General features: G+C 32.6%; 1 protein-coding gene across 1 annotated transcript; it reads right to left on the bottom strand.

The window, feature by feature from the left end:
- Window positions 1–6314: 6314 nt before the first annotated feature.
- On the bottom strand, window positions 6315–6896 carry LOC108458977 (uncharacterized). The gene has a single exon (XM_017758356.1). It carries the CDS (start codon window positions 6894–6896, stop codon window positions 6315–6317), a length of 582 nt encoding a protein of 193 aa, XP_017613845.1.
- Window positions 6897–18461: the final 11565 nt, after the last annotated feature.

Here is an 18461-nt window from a genome sequence, read left to right as displayed (position 1 = left end):
GTGTATGGTGGTAAGGGTGGAGTGTAGTGGTTGGTGGGTTGAGTAGTCTCCCCAAATGGGCTTGCATATGTTTATTGATGTTGCATGTATTTTGAAATGGGCTTATGGGCCATACTGTTATCTGAATAAGGGGCTAAGGCCCAGTTTATTGTAATCTGAAAAGGGCTCGGTCCAGACCACTTTATTACTGAATGGGCTTAGGCCCAATAGGCTTGAGCTAACTTGGGCTTTGAATGGGTTTTCCTTACACACTGAGTTTCCCCAAACTCACCCCTTTTATTTTCATCCACGCAAGAAATCCCCAACCATAGTGGGCTTGGAGCTGTGAGGGAATTCGGAGTGGCCACCCGTTCTGAAAGTTTGATTTTCTTCTGGTGAACTGGACATCCTTTTATTTATGTTTGAAGTTTTGGGTTTTTAAATGTAATAAGGCCGCTTAATTATTTTTGATGGTTTTAATATGTATTATTAAGATAGGTATTACTTATTTTAACTGTTGAAATTGGATAGCTTTAGGGCGCGTTTTCAAAAACAACAGTTGATTTCAAAATAACACGACAACAAGCAAAGCTTCCGCAATGAAAGTATTTTCCAAAATTAATCACTTTTCCTAAAAATAACTTAATCAAATCGGTTTCCTAGAAATATCCATGACGTTAAGGTGTGGCAATGGCGGTATGCATGTCTAGGATTGGATCCGAAGGAGCTTGGTACTTAAGCGATCGATGGACTCACCACATCTTTTCGGTTTCCTACCGGTGCATGACTTCCATTCACTTTAACCTATAATGAAATTATCTTTTAAAACACTAAGTAAGTTTTGAACGCTTCGATGTGGCATGTCGGATCCGGTCATAATGTTTGGGCTGGGTTTGGGGTGCTACACATAATCATAGAAATCACATTTATGTATGATAATTCAATGCACTTCATGTACCATAGATATATTTTTAAATCAATTCATAAACTTGGCACCATAATCATTTAATTTAACATAATTCAATTAATTCACTAAATTTAACTTTCAAATATAAATTACAGCATTATTTCTGTATTATTATTATACCAACTTACATACTTTCAACACCTCGGAAATCATAGTAAATATATTAATTTTACATTGAAACATGCATAAATTAATGCTTATTATACATATGAACTTACCTCGATACTAAAACGGCCATTTAACCAACTTTCTCAATTTTCGATTTTTCTCTCATTCTAGGTTCAAATATCGTTTTCCGGGATCTAAAACATCATATTTTACTTATTTAATTAATGTAATATTCAAAACAGTCCTTAAATCAAACTTTGAAAAATTTACAATTTTGCCCCTAAACTTTTTCATATTTACACTTTTGCCTCTAGGCTCGGGAATTAAACTTCATCCCTTATTCTTATGTTTTATGACATGCTGATCACTTTTCTCTTCTATGGAAACATCAAATCCTCACTCTAACATATACTTATGACTATTAGGTATTTTTCCTGATTAAGCCCTTTTACTCGTTTTCACTCAAAACTGAGTAGCACAAGTTGTCTAACATAATTTAAAACCTTGTATTCTATCATAAAACATCAAAATAAACACATTTCACCTATGGGTATTTTTCCAAATATGAACCCTAGCTTAAATTATTGCTAGAATAAGCTTAATCAAATTATCGGGATTCCAAAAACGTAAAGAACTTGAAAAACGGGATTAGAACGGACTTACTATTGAGCTTGGAAAGCTTGAAAACCCTAGCCATGGCTTCCCCCATGCTAATTTCAGCCTCCATGAAAAAGATGAGTCAATTTTGGCTTTATTTTCCCTTTTTATTTCTTTTAATTATCAAATGACCAAAATGCCCTTCCTTACTAAACTTTCAAAAATTCCATCCATATCCAATTTTTTTCCATCACTTAGAAATTGGTAAAATTGCTATTTAAGACCTCCTAATTAATATTTCAAAGCAATTTCATACTAGAAGCTTCTAGAATGCAAGTTTTGCAACTTATTCAATTTAGTCCCTAACTTCAAATTGAGCACTTTATGCATAGAATTTCTTCACGAAATTTTCACACAATCATGCAATCATATCATAGACCTCAAAATAATCATAATAATTATTTCTATTTCGGATTTTGTGGTCCTAAAACCTTTGTTCCAACTAGACCCAATTTTGGGCTATTACATTCGATCTCAATTATAACCAACTTTTTTGGCCTTTATCCACACCCTTAACCTAAGCCCCATTACAACCTTTTAAAGACCTTTTTATTTGTGTATCATATCATTTTATAGTGGTGGAGATTTGATTGTCATGCAAGCCTATGGTAATGACTTTTCCTGTTTGACTGTTGAGTGCTTATTCTTGAACCTTAAAAACTTTAAGTGATTTGAGTAAATCTTTAGTGAGGATGTCAATTTTTTTCAATTTTTAATTAAAGGTAATTACTGAGATAAGGGGAGACACCTATGTTTTCGTGTTTAAAAATGTTAGCTTGGATTGTTTGAGACTTTAGTAGTGTTCTTTTAGTTGAATTGCCAATGCATGATTATTTGTGAATTATTTTGAGGCATTATTGATGGGAATTACAAGTTGGGAAAGATTAATTTTAATGTGAGTTGAGGATTTTTCTTGAGGACAAGTAAATGCTTCAGTGTGGGGATATTTGATAAGCTATAAAAGTAACATATTTTAATCTTATTCTTAATGTGTTTTTGGATGATTAATTTTGCAAATTAGTGAATTTGATGCTCCTAATCCTTTAAATTCATGATTCTATACTTAGGAGAGAATTTGGGAGCGAAAGGAGCAAAAAAGAGCCAAAATTGAACAAATAGAGCTATTTTTAGGATCCACACAGGCTGGCCACACGCCCATATGTCAACCTGTGTCGATTTCGCACCCTGTTTCCCAAATACGAAGAAAAACTCAATTTTTAGGTTTTCTGAGCATTCTAAAGTCTATAAATACCAATTAAAAGAAAACCTAGGAAGGCAATTAGATAAGATCAAAGAAAACACTCAAAGAACGCCATCAGAATCAACTCGGAAGCGGATCTCCATCAAGATCGAAAATCTTCTTTTAATTTCTTTCGAAGTTTATTGAGTTTCTTTATATCTTATGGTTATCCTAACTTTGAGATGTTTCTATTCAGGATTATACCTAGTTCAAGTTATAATTTGGTTTGCCTCCTTACTTGCTCAAGAGGAGACTTTATTGCAAATAAACAAGATAGATAGTACTTGGGGGCCCGAATTAGGATAAAAGGAATAGATACCTATTGGTGAGAACAATTTGCCTAGAAAACAACCCCGCATACTATAAATTAACACATTTATGGTCTTCAATGAAGTTCCACGTCTAAAATGTCCCATTTATTAAATCATGTAGCAATTAATGGCATGCGTTTTAAAACTGTATTTGTGTAACTACCTATCAATACGATATTTTGGTGTCAATAAAGCATGTGATATTTGAAATAATTATTGACTTATATCCACTTGTATTATAGCATTAAATGCATGTCTTAGTGTCAGTATTTTTTTGGATCAAACGATTACACAGTCACTCTTACCAATGATTCTGCATGCATAAAAACGTTTACGATGTACATGTACGACACCTATACCTACATGAACTAATTATAATAGACTGAAGCAGATTCAATTTATAAAGATTTATCCTTACTAAAACAAATAAAAATTTCCCTAAATAGATGTATCATTTATTAAAAAAAACTACAAGATCCATATGCATGACCTCTTTTGTTTCATAATCGTCCAGTATGTAATATGTCCAATATTTAGCTTTAAATTCATTAAAAGCTTTAATTTTTTACATCACCAATAGTGTTCCTACAATTTTAGGAATCTTTTCTTTAAAGAGAGACTAAGAGGGAGAGAAGACATATAGAAGAACATTAGGAGGATTCTTCTCAAAATTGCCAAGACAGTCACTTACACTTTCATAATACTAACTTACAATTAACTTTAAAAAAAAGAAAAATAAAAATTCTGAAGTCTTATAAACAAGCAAGTCGTGTGTTAAAACGCTTATGCAATTAACCACAACTTCACATTTACTAAACCAATTGGCTTGGTCTTCTTTTTTTCATGGAAGAACCTGCAAAAGAGAGGGATGAAACCATCATACACCCCCTCCCCCCAAAAAAATGACATAGATATAATTACTAACCTTGAACGACATTGTTGGGAGGGACAGTTATGACCTTAAACATGGATAGTAAAATGAACATGAAAAATACCAAGTATATATAATCATCGATTTCTAAACAATATGGTATGTTGGTGTTATGAATTTCGTCTATTTCAATATATATATTTTGTTAGAGAGAGAGCGAGGGAGGGAGAGAGAGAGCATTGGGAGGAATTTTCTCAAAATTGCCCAGAGAGTCACTTTCACTTTCATAATACCGACTTACAATTAACTTAAAAAGAAAAACAAGTAACAATTTTAGAGTTTTATAAACAAACAGGACATGTCTTAAAACACTTACATTATTAACCACTACTTCACATTTACTAAACCAATGGACTTGGTCTTCTTCATGGAGGAACTTGCAAAAAATGATGCAGCCTATCCTAGATGATAGTGATGAAACCATCATGCAATCCCTTCCCCTCCAGAAAAACAAAAACAAAAATAAAAACATTTCAATCAACCTTATATCATGGATAAAATTATTTAGTTTGAACAACATTATTGAGAAGGCAACTATAAACTCAAATATAAATAGTGAAATGAATATGAAAAATACCAAATATATATAATTACCGATATTTAAATAATTTGATAGGTTGGTATTATGAATTTAGTGTATTTCAGAATCCCATTTTAAATATATATTTTCTTAGAGAGAGAGGACAAGTGGAAGAGCATTAGAGAGATTATATTCTAAAAAGTCACTTACACTTTCATAATACTGACTTAAAATTAAAAGATAAGCAACAATTTTAGATTCTTATAAACAAGCTAGACATGTGTTATAATGCATATGAATTTAACCACTACTTCCCCCCTACTGTTTTAACAATGAACACAAATCCTAAATATTGATGTCTGCTTACTGCAATTGAAACCTATACGAAAGTCGATAACTTTGCAGCTACTTGAACCACTAATCAGTCAAAATGCCTACATATATTACCAGAAGTAACTGCAGTTGAAGGAATCTTACATCTGAAACAGTCAAGCTACACTTATCGAAATGTAAAACATTAATCCAACAAAACAAACACTGACTAGTATTTTCTTTTTCCTACTTAAGAAGCTTAAATATTAGTAAAGCCACAGTCTTCCATGACTAAACATATAAATCAAGAGAATCTACTGGATGTTCCACATCCAAACTTTCTGTAGATAAATTGAACAATTTTCTTGTTTTGCCTCGACTCTAAAATCTCTTATAACCCTAAGCAATGTCGTAGATTGTGACCATTAATATCTAATGGGTTTTATTCCCACTAACCTTGTTAATGCTTTACAACACCAATGAATGCTATGCAATCTTAAAATTGAGGAGCTCCACAAGTGCAATCATGACAGCAATAACAATATTTTTATAGCAATTTCTCAAAGATTTTCATCAACTTTCAGTTTAGTATCTCTGCAAATCTTTGATGATTCTCCAATTATACAGACTAGACTTCAATAAAGCATTCATTATTATGATACTCTTGATTCAGGTTAATTAAACAAAGGGTTTGAAGAACAAACACCTGCTAGCGATTTTGCACCGAAATATATATGCTAAGAGAGATGTTAGTCAGAGTCTTAAATTATTTACGGACCCATGGTTTCAATAAACCTTTCCATACCTTCAAAGAAGTAAGTTTTCAATGGTAAGGACTTGCAATTGAACTAAATATGTAAATCTAATGCTTCTAATCTTAATGTCATGACCTAAGGACAAAATTTAGAGACAGAAAGAACAGAATTTACACCAAGTAGAACCAGTTGGCTATATCTAAATTTCAATCAGGATCGGATCTAACTCAGATGAACAGTACTAAGTAACCTTAGAATGAAACTGTAGAAGAAAGGATTGAAATGATCAGCTTTCGGAAAATAAATTAAGCAGATAATTCAACTTCATATTATAAAATACTTGAGTCTAAGACAACATGTATAAAAGTAATTAAACAGCTGTTTGCAGTATTGCATTTGTACCTGAAGATAACTCTCTAAGACTGTGACACACACAAACAACAACAACAACAACAACATTGATAAACTAAAACATAGATAATCCTTAAAGTCCAACAACAACAAGAATCGGCAATCTTCCAAGGCTTTTTGGTTTCATGGTTTAAATTCCCATAGATCACCACTCCAAACAGACTCCTGGCTGTGGTCTCTCATGGGTGTCCAAAAATCACCATTCATGGTCTCCCAACAGGAATACCATCCAGAGTCATACCTAACTTTGGACCACGCCCATTCCTCGTCAAACCTAAATGTAATTGGCCAGTCATCCAAGGTCAACTCCTCCGCATCATCTCCATTATTCTCCACGACAGCCACGTCGTTGGCAGGCGGCTGTGGCTCCTGCTCCTGCTTCTGTTTCTGCTGCTGCTCCTGCTCCTCCACCAGCTCCATAGGTTTGTTATCATCATTCTTCTCCTCTTCCCTAATCTCAATAATCTCAACCTCGTACAACGTTTCTTCATCTTCCTGCTCCATTGTTTTCATTTCCATCGACCTTGTTACAATCGTTCGGTTATTGGGAATGGTTGATAGAGCTTTGGTAGCCCTAACCCCGTTTGTTCTTCCCTTTTCAGTCATGCTCGCACTCTTTGATGAGTTCCCGCTCTCTTCTACTCTTTCTTTGCATCTCTTTCTTCCTCCTCCTCCATACATGGAGTTAATCTTAGCTTTCTTCATTGAAAAAGAGAGGGGAAATGAAAGGCTTTCTCAGCAAAGGAACACGGAACCCAGAGAGAGAGAGAGAGAGAGAGAACGAGTGTTTGGCGAGAATGGAAGTACAAATGTCGGTGAATATATATAGGACCTTGTAAGGGTTTGTCCAGCGAGAAATTTTTTTTTCCAGGGTTTCCATTTTCTCGAGAAAATCATCCTACTCATACAGTCATAATAACCTTACCATGTCAAGAAACTTGCCAAAAAGTTGATATTTCCTGAGATAATCAATTATGAAAAGGGGGAGCGTTTCTAATTCTTAAATTTACGTGGCCATGCAGGAAGGCAACGTGGAAATCTTAGCCAATGCAAATTAGGGGACCCATCAACCGATAATTTTGTGAGTGTGGGTTTTGTAAAATTTTTCTATTCGATTCATAAAAAATTTCTTTCCAATGGAAAATTTGGAAGTTTGTTTTGTTTCTTAAAATCTTTTCTGGCATTTCTTTGTATTGACAAATCTCATTTAATGATTTTTAGTAGGATTTTAATGATAGAGATACCGTCATAACGTAACGACATGAGGATGTTATTTTTTCTTTATCACTTTCTTAACTTTATGCTTTTTCCCTCCTCCAGCAGTTTATTCATTTCATACCAAACCAAACCCTAAAAGATTCCACCACTTTGAATTGAGAGCCAAAATGAGTTAATATAAGGATGAATGGTTTGACCAAATTATTTGATTTATCATTTTAAATTGAAATATAAAAAATGACATATGATCCTTAAACAATCAACGGTATTTAAGAAAAAAGAAAAGCAACCGTTTCTTAATCCAGTATGATAAAATATCCAACTCTGGATGAGTTAGAAATTTATGACAAGTTACCATATTTGACATTTTGATACATTCAAGTTTTTCATTCATCTCCTCTTTCACTTCCAAAGTACCATGATGAAAATTGCTCTCCATAAATGGTATCAAACCTTTCTATACACATAGATTTGAATTTTTATTAAAGTGGGTAAATAAAGTCCAAGAAAATCCAAATTATGCAAAACAAATCTTCACAACATTAAAATAGAGATTTCTAACCATAAATCTTTGCAGGACGCAGCGAGAAAAAAAATTTAGGGAGTGAAAATTAAATTGTACGTCTATATTTTTTAAATTCTTAAAAGATTAAATTAAATTTTTATCATTTTTAGGGGGACCAAAGTATAATTTTACTTTTACAAATTTAAAATTTTTAAAATTTTTAAAATTTTAAAGGGCCAAAATGAAAAAAGTTCCATTTTAGGGAGGGCCGGGGGCTCTGCTAGGCCCCCTAAATCCTCCTCTAAGTCTTTGGTTACTAGATATAACTAGTTGCAATTGTGCGAATTCCGATAAAACTTTAATACTTACAACATTGAGATTCTCATTGTTAGAAAAAATTAACATAATGTTTAAGAAAATCTTGCAAGATGGAGTGTATTTTTTTAGTTCACCCACTTCCCATTTCTTCTCTTGCGTTCTTCTACATACAACGGCTTCATTACGTACAATCTTTTGCATAGTTGTTGCAAATGACTTAGTTTCTATTCACGCGTCTAGTAATTAATGGGATTCTAGTCCATTCATGCATCTAGATTTTCTAAATTCTTCTATTCTAAACATATCAATTAAATGCAACATTGATGACATCACATTGTTCGACATACTCCCCCTTAATTTGATGTTATTTGATTGTGTTGAGACCAGCAATTAGAGCAAAAATCTCATGATAGTCAATACCAGGTTCTTGCATAACCTTTCACCACTAATCTGGCTTTGTTTCTTTGGACCTAACTTTTTGGATTGTGCTTCACCTTTGTACAACCATTTCACGTTAATAGTTTCTTTGTCATTTGGCTTTTTATCCAACTCCTATGTCTTGTTCTTTTCAATGACATCATTTTCTTTTTGCATAACTTCCTTCCAAATATCCTCTTTGATTGCTTCCTCAAAGCTTTTTGGTTCAATTACACAATAATTGTATATAATATGAACATCACTTAAACACCTCATTTTTCTTGGAGTGGAGCCAAGTAATGAAGAGCTAAAGTTTGGTGAAGACGGAGAACTTGTCATGAGTTAGAAGTTTTGTGTAGAATGGGTTGGTTGCTCATCGACATTTATTTGATACATAATTGTAGTAGGAACAGTCTTCTCATCTTTTTTTTTCTTGCCAATTACATGTAGAATTTTCATCAAATACCTTGTCTCCACTAATAAAAACCCTCTTGGTCTTCAAGTAGTGAAGTCTATATTCGTTTGACATAGAAGTAGAGCCAATTAAAACACACTCATCACTTGTTTCTTTAAGCTTTGTCCTCATTTCTAAGGGGTTTTGAGGATAGAAAACACACCCAAAAATTTTAAGGTGATTCACAGATGGTTTTCTTCCACTCCATGCTTCAAATTGAGTCATATTTCATACAACTTTAGTTGGACATTTGCTCAACAAATACACAATTGTATTAACAATTTCAGGCCAAAATTCTTAGGCATCCCTTTTTTCGAATAACATAGATTTGATCATCTCCAACACTGTTTGATTCTTCCTTTTAGGCATGCCATTTTGTTGTGGTGAATACCCAACAGTCAATTGAAGATCCATGCCTTTATCTTCACAAAACTTATGAAATTCATTAGAGGTGTATTCTTTTCCTTTATCACTTCCCAAAATTTTTATGAATCTGCCAGATTGTTTCTTAACAAGTAATTTAAACTTTTTAAATGTTGAGAATGCTTTAGATTTTTGTTGTAATAGGCCAATTTAGCCCGAGCCCAAAAATATAAAAAAATAATAAAAATAAAAAGTCCAAAATAACAGTCCATTTACATCAGGCCCAAATATCCCAAAACAAAAAAAACCTAATGAAACGGTAAGCCCAAAAACCTAAACAGTTTTTAGAAAATACAAAAAAAAACCTAGCCTGGCGCCACACGCCACACCAACGTCAACACACTCGCGCCCCAAGGTCTGCCATCATCAATTGCCTCCGTCCCGTCGATTGACTCTAGAGACACTTGCAAATACGAAAAAGTAAGAATAGCAAACACGCAATGGCAACAAGAAAAATAGAAAAAATAGAAAAATAACATTGCAAATCGGCTATAAAAAGCCTAAAAATAGATTGTAAGGCTTGGTTTTTGAAATAGAAATCGAACAAAAAAAAGATATACAAAAAGCAATAAAAAAAAGAGTATAAATTTGGTGATTTTTCTTGGTTTTATTTTCATTTTGAAAAGTAATAAATAGAAAAATAAGAATCTTTTTTACTTGGGACATTTCGTCTCCCTCCGTCATCGGAGGTTTTCTCCGGCGCCAAAAAAACCCAGAACCCATTAGGGTTCGGTTTGGGTTCAACTGAACAGGATGTGGTCGTCGGTTATATAAAAGAATCGAAAGTTTTTTGTAACGACCCGATAGTCACGGGTAATCGAAAAGTGTATTTTTGGGTCTCTATTTTCATAAAACGGACTCATAAATATTTATTAAAAATTTTTACGAAGTTAATTGTGTGGTTAATTAGGTCTTGGTTAGGTGAATTAGCTTGAATTAAGAATAATTAGGAAAAATGACTAAATTGTATAAAGGGTGAAAGTTGAATTATAGATTAAAGAAAAAGTAAAGGGACTAAATAAGCAATTAAGCCTTAATTAACAAGTGTAAGGTGATTGTGTATACATGTGTAAAAATAAAATACCTATGTATAAAATAATAATATATGAAATACTTAATATTTAAGTATATTATATTATATTATATTATTATAATAACTAAAAGAAAAAATAAATAAAAGAAAAGAAACAAAGAAACAACAAAGTTAAAAACAAAAGCAGAGAAGAAAAGAAAGAAAAGAAAAGGAGAAAAGCTAGGGATTTTAAAGTTCAAAGCTTAATTGGTAAGTCAATTTAGTCTCTTTTCTTATATTTTTATGTTTTAGAATCCTAGAACTAAATACTACCTAACCCATGTCAAAATTTTATAAATTATTGAGTTTTTAAATGTTTTCTATGTTGAATAATTAGAGTATTAGGGACTAAATTGATAGATTTTAAGTTAGAAATGAAAAAAGGATTGAATTGTAGAATAAATAGTAAATTTTGAGTAAAAGGGACTAAATTGTGAAAATTTCAAAATTTAGGGATTTAAGTGAAATTAGAGAGTTGAATTTAGTTTAAACTGGAAATTGAATGAAATTATAAGATAAATTGTAAAGAAATAAAGTTAGTCTCGGTTCAGAGGCTAAATTGGAATTTAGGTAAATGTTGGATAAAAATTGAAATACTTAATGTGAAATTGAATTGTATTGTATTGATGAATTTTAATTGTTTTAATTTCGTAGCTAACGTTTTGCCAGAAACCTCGTCTAGGAAAGGAAAAGATAAAGTCGACGAGGAGTAGCTCAAAAGTTCTAGTTTGTATTTCTATAATCCGAATCTAAATATTAATTGTTGTATTTTTTATTTAATGTTTATGGTAAGTGAATAAGGTAAGTAATTAGCATTATGATATTGAATTGAATGTATGTGAATTTATGATTAATGTGATATTTGAATCTTGGATGATTGTGATATTTGAAAAGTGAATTGAAACCCTATTAACTGTATCGGGCTGAGTTGGATATAGATGACATGCCATAAGATTGGAAAGTTCAGGGATTACTTCGACCTCGAGTCGATGAGACACTAGGTGTCAATCTATTATTTCAGATTAATTCAATGAGGTACTGGGTACCAATTTACTTCAGTTTAACTGATGAGACACTGGGTGTCAAATTATTACTTCAAATTATCCGATGAGGCACTGGGTGCCAAACTGGTGTGTTTTGCTTGGATCCGTGTATTCGTTCGAGTCCGAGTTGTGTTAATAGGGGTAATTAAAAGAAGTGATATTATGAAAGGTATTTGATAATATCAAATGTGAAATGGAAATGAGACATATCAATTGTGTGACATATTGTGAAAAGCTATTTGAGGTAGCAAATGATGAGAATTGAATGTATTATGAATAAATTGATAAATTGAATGACTAATGTTAATTTATGATTTAATGTGCATGTTATATTATTTTACTTAAAGTATTCGGGTTATAGAAATACCACTGAGTTTATACCCAGCGTACGGTTTGTTTTCCGTGAGCGGGTTAGGTACTTAAAGGTTGATCGTCGATTCAACACCCATCAACGATCCCGAACTCAAAACATGGTGATGTATATTTCTTTTTGTGTCGGCATGTACCTAGGATGTCTAAATGTTAACTATTTTATAGTTAATTGTAAACAAGATTTTAAGTTAATATTAGTTGATGATTTATATGACTATATGTTATGATAAGGTTATAAAATGGTATGTTTTAGACTAGTGCATAATTGTTCATGGGTTTGGTATAAGTTGATGGAATTTGGTAGATTTATAATATGGACTAAATTGATGTTTTGAAGATATGTTTTGATAATAAAATTGTGGTACCTATGAGAGTACATTGGTTAGGCACCTAAGATGTCTATTTTGACATGTTTTAAACGTGTTTAATTATGTTTTGAATTGGTTGAATAAATGGTTTTTGAGTTGCTTAGTATTCAAGATTGCAGGGAATGGTAAACTTGTTGTTTAAGGTTCATTTTAAGTCCACACGGCCAGACACAAGGGCGTGTGACTGGACCGTGTGAGACACACAACTAACACATGGGCGTGTGGTTTGGCCGTGTGTCCCCTGTAACCTTAGAATTTCAAATTTTCACATAGGTAGAGACACGAGTGTGTGTCCTTTAATTCTATGAATTTTTTTATATTTTCAGAAAAATTCTTTGAGTACCAAATTTAGTCCCGATTTGTTTCTAACACATATTCTGGGCCTCGATAGCTCATAAAAAGGGACAATTTAATTAATTTGTTATATATATGTTAGCAGGATATGTAATGTTGGTATTTGATTTGAAAAGTCTGGTAATGCTCGTAACACTGTTCTAGCGACGGATAAGGGTTATGGGTGTTACATTTTTTTTTGATTTCTTGCGAATAGAGGGCTTTGCCTTCGAGATTGGAGCCAAAGGGTGTTAAAAAAGGTTTTTTTTTAAAAAAAGGCTAAAATGGGGATTTTTCGGCCACTGGTCGGCAGCTCCCTTGGCCGGACTTGAGGACTATTTAAGAGAAAAAGGGAGAGAAGAGAAGATTTTTTTTAAGGCATGGAGGAAATGATTTTTTTTTTTGAAATTTTTGGTTTTTATGAGCTTCCAAAATGGTGTCGTTTTGGGAGTGACCTCATACGCACAAAACGGTGTTGTTTTGGGTCCAACCCTGCGACCCGATCCTGATCCCTTTAGGATCTGCGTGTTTCTAAGGGGAGGGTCTAATTGCCGCTCAAGTCCTTCTGCTTTTTAATTGTTTTTCAATTTGGTCCTAATTCCTTTATTTTTTTCTTTTAGATTGCACCATTTAATTTTATTTTATTTTCAATTTAGTCCCCCAATTTGCCAAAAAAATGGTGCGCCTTAATAGGGTTTAGGATATTTTCCCATTTAGTCCTTATTTCTTTTTGCACATTTCAATTTGGTCATTTATCCTATTTTATTAGTTTTTTCTTATTTACAATTTATCCCCTTAAGTTTCATTTAAATTTTGATTTAGTCTTTATTTATTTATTCATTTATTTTATTACAGTTTAGCCCCTTATTATTTATTTTATCCCGATTTACCCTTTTAATTTCATTTAAGTTACAATTAAGTCCTTTTATTTTAATTCTTTTATTCATTTAATTACTCATTTACCTATTTATTTATATATTATTCACTTTTTTTATTTTAATCCTTTTATTCATTTATTTATTATTCCTTCATTTTTATATTTAAAATTGTTTTATTTTTATTTTTATAGAGTATTTATTTATTTTTCTTTTTTCTTCTTTAGTGCCATTATTATTATTGTTACTATTTTATTATTACTTTATTATCTATTGATTTATTACCTCTTTATTTTTATACATACTTAAGAATTAGATTGTTTACATGCTTTTATTGGTACTTTTCTTTGTTTATTATTGCCATTATAATTTTATTTTTATTTATTTTAGTGTGTTCTTGTTATTTTATTATTTCTCTTATTATTTTTGGCAGTTTCATGTCATGTCCATTTATCTTTTTAATCATGCATCTTCAATTTTTTATTTATCTTAAGTTACTTCATTTATTTATTATTACTATAATATGATTATTGATATTAATATTAATATAATTATGTTGTTGTTATTATAATATTCCTTTATTTACTTATTATTTATCATTCTACCCACATATCCATTTTAAATTATTTCATTATCACTATATAATACATTAGGTTTAAGCATTTATCCATTTGTATATCATGCCCAAAGAAGTTAAATGCACATCGCTTTAAGTGTTATGTTCGTTTTTCGCACGATGCATAAAAAAGGAAAATTTTTAAACCGTGGCAATGTTCATTATTTTTAGAATTAGAATAGTCGTATTCCTAACTTACGGAATATGACTTCTTTCTAAAACCGAAATAGTCGAATATCCATTTAAAAAATATAAAAACAAGATTTAAGTAACGATTAAAACAACAATTATTTTGGTTTTCGAAAACTAAAGACGTTGTGTCCTAACTCACAAGGCATGATCCTTCTTCTCGAGTAATTCAGAATAAAGCCTTTTCTATTAAAATATCTTAATACAAAGGGATCGCATTTTAAATTCTCTTCAAATTTTCAATTTTCGACATTAAGACATTAAGCAATCAATTAGGTACCAATTTTGGGCGTAATGAGGGTGATAATCCTTCCTCGTGCGTAACCGAATCCCGAACCTATTTTTTGGTTTTTGTAGACTGAAAAACTTTGTTTTAGTAAATCAAACCTCTTATTAAAATGATCTAATTATGAGGGGACCCGATCACACCACCTGAAAGTGATTGGTGGCGACTCCCATCTTCGTTCATTTTTAAATAAAAAGTCGATTCCAAAAAATGGTTTCTACATTTGTCTCATGAAACAAACCCATATCATATGGGTTAAATCATTAATGAATAAAACACTGTACCTATATTAAGCAAGAGACGGGGTTTTCATAGGATCACACACATTGATGTGAACTAACTCTAGCACTTCTTTAACCCTTTATGATCCTTCCTTTGGGAGTTGTCATTACCCAAGCATATAACCTTCCCACACACTAGATTTATACCATCAACTAAGGTGTTAATATCGTGACACTGATGTTATACCATCAACTAAGGAGTTGGACTTTAACAAAATGCACCATCGAGTGAACTGCCTCCAAGGTCGCGACACCAAGGTGTTGGTGTGCAACACCAACCCTTGAGGTTGCAACATTGGCCTAGCAATCTTGCAACATTGGCCACAATACCTAAAAATAAAGAAATCGAGTTGCCTAAGGGCAAACGAAGCCTGTTGTCCCTACACTAAAGACCCAAAGAGCCAAATGAGTAATCTATTGAGAGTGTCGTGACACCAAGGAGTTGATGTCGCAACATCAACTCTAATGAAGCCAAAATTCTAAAGGGTATTTTGCGTTCCAACAAAACTTAAGTTAGATTTTAAGTGAGTGCATAATTGTCTTTGTTAGGTTAAATGTTATTAAACTATAAATACTACTTTATAAGATTTTGTTAGAGAGTATAGAATATTTTTTTATTTTTCATATTTTTAGATTAGATTTCCATTCTATTTTCTTTTCTCTTTTGAATAGATTTTAGTTGTTGATTTTTTTTCTTTTCTCGAGAATACTACTAATGGAAATGATCAAGTTTGTGGGCTTCATCGGCTTTTAGTCTATTAATGAGCATTTTCTCAAACACTTCTTTTTTATATTTTATGCATACCATGTGTTTATTAAAATTCTTATGTGGGATTTAAGTTTGATCATGTGTTGAATCGTCTTATTGGTTGATTGACAAGTAAGTTACTTAACTAAGTTATTATCTATGATTTGATTATTTGTTTGTTCAATTGTATTAGATCACATATTCACTAGAATTGACATCTCTAGTGGAAAATTTAGATAGATGAGATCGAAAGGACACTCTATCGTGTAAGACTTCAATACATTTGTACCGAATAGTGAGATCAAGAGAGATCTATATGCCTAAGTGAGGTTGAAAGGAGAGCTTAGGTGGTATCATTGAGTTTAGGATGAGACTGAAAGAATATTTCTAACTAAGAGTGGCAAATGATATAATCAACATATGTTTATTATCTTAGTTAGTTATTAATGAATCGTTCGATCATCATTGTAATAAAATTGCATTGTTTCTAGTAAAGAGGAAGAAAGTTAGTTAGATATTTTTATTTGTTAATCTAGAATTTAGCTTTAATCCATTTGCATTGTTTCTAACTAGATTAGTAGTTGCTTCTATCAAAACAACACGGGTGTGCGAACGCTCGTGCGAAGCAACCGTGGTTGAACCTGTTAAACTAACACGGGCGTGGGCCTACATACACGGGTGTGGGAGAAGCGAACAAAGCCAAGCACAGTCGTTGATAAACCGTAAATTATACATATTTTTACTCCATGTTTAATGCATTTTATGGATGATTTCTCATTAGAATTGGTGAATTCGATGCTCCTAATGCTTTAATTTCATGTTTTATACTTAGGATGGCATAGAAGAGAGAAAGGAACGAGAAACGGGCCAAAAATGGAGAAAATGGGCCAAAGTACGAAATCAACACGGCCTGGACCTCCTCACACGGGTAGACCACACGGCCGTGTCAATTTGGAAGGCTCAAACACGACTTGAAGTAATCGGGCATGTGCCACGGGCGTATCCTTGCCGAGCCCAAGTTGAATCCAATTCAGAAAAGACCAATTTTGAGGGTTTTTAGGCATTCCAAAACCTATAAATACACCCTAGAGGAGGAGGAAAAAGGAGGCGGAGAACAGGGGGTAAGGAATTACACCAAGGAAGCCGATTGATCCATCTTAGGAGCTGGATTCATCATCAAGACTGAATACCTCTCCTCAATTTCCCTTCAGGAGTTTTGGGTTTTCTTTATGTTTTGTATTCTTTATTCTTCTGAGATGTTTTCTTATTTAGTTATGAACTAAAACCCCTAAATACCTAAGGGGAATGAAACTTAAGACGAATCTTGTTATTATTTTTTGAATCGTATGATAAATATTTAACTTGTTCTTAATTATGTGTTCTTAATTCTTGTTTTAATATCCCGGGATACTGATTCAAGACAAGCTCTTATTCAGAGGAGGAATAGACCCTATCTAATAGTACATTTGTCATAATTAAACGGAGTTGATTGTGCGCCTAGACATAGGGTGACAAGATTTTTTCGGATTAGGGTGAAACCTAATAAGGGGATCCATAGATCAAGTTAATGCAACCTTAGAGTGTTAATTAGAGAAAAGTCTCGGTTATTCAATCTAGGGATTAGAAGTTATTGGTCTTGAATAGGGATAATAACATAACTTAGGGATCTCTACGAAACAAGCTGAATGAATAAATCATCCGATTTGGAGCCAGAATAACAAGTAAGGTCTAGGAGGACTTTTCCTTAGGTATTGTCTTAAGTCAATCGATTTTTCCCAAAAGCAATTCCCTACTTCTTTTCTTTGTGCGTTCTTAGTTTAGATAATTAGTCAATTAAAACAAAATCTCTTTATTCTTAGGCTAGATAATAAAAAGACAGTCATTACTAGTACTTTTAGTTCCTTTGGGTTCGACAATCCGGTCTTACTAAAACTATACTACTGTTTGATAGGTACACTTGCCTAAATCGCAATAATAGTTAGTTCAAGAACGAGTAATTATAAATATTTAAAACCTATCACGAAATCTTGGGATCAAGTTTTTGGCGCTATTGCCGGGGAACTGTAATATTAGGAAAGCTCAATTTTTATTACTTTAGCCATTTATTTTTCTTGCAATTTAAATTTATATTATTATTACTTACTTTTTTTTTCCGTCTCTTGGCAGGTTTTTATAGTTTATGACTAGAAGAAACCCGTCAGGGACACTACTTTTTGACGAGGAAATCGATCGCACAGTTTGTAGAAACCAAAGATAAATAAGACGAAGCTTAAGATACACGGAGAACGAGCAAGAAGACGATGCTCAACCCCCAACCGAAGAGATGGCTGAAAACCAAGGCAATCAGCTACCTCTTGCAATTGTGGTTAATTAAAATCCTGCTCCACACACTATGTATGATTATGCTAAACCTTCATTAACAGGAACTATATCTAGCATAGTTAGACCTACTGTAGCTGCAAATACATTTGAATTAAAACCTAACACTATTCAGATGATACAACAATTTGTTCAGTTTGATGGTTTGCAGGATGAAGATCCCAATGCTCACATAGCAAACTTTCTGGAATTTTGCGATACATTTAAAATCAATGGTGTTTCTGATGATGCCATTCATCTTCAGTTATTCCCTTTTTCATTAAGAAACAAAGCTAAACAGTGGTTGAACTCGTTACCAAGAGGGTCAATTACTACTTGGGAACAAATGACTGAAAAAATCTTACTAAAACATTTTCTGCCGGCTAAAACGGCT

This window comes from Gossypium arboreum, chromosome 7 (genome assembly GCF_025698485.1).
Source record: "Gossypium arboreum isolate Shixiya-1 chromosome 7, ASM2569848v2, whole genome shotgun sequence".
Classification (NCBI taxonomy): domain Eukaryota; kingdom Viridiplantae; phylum Streptophyta; class Magnoliopsida; order Malvales; family Malvaceae; genus Gossypium; species Gossypium arboreum.
The sequence above is the reverse complement of the archived record's forward strand: the minus strand, read 5'-3'. Positions and strand labels throughout refer to the sequence as shown.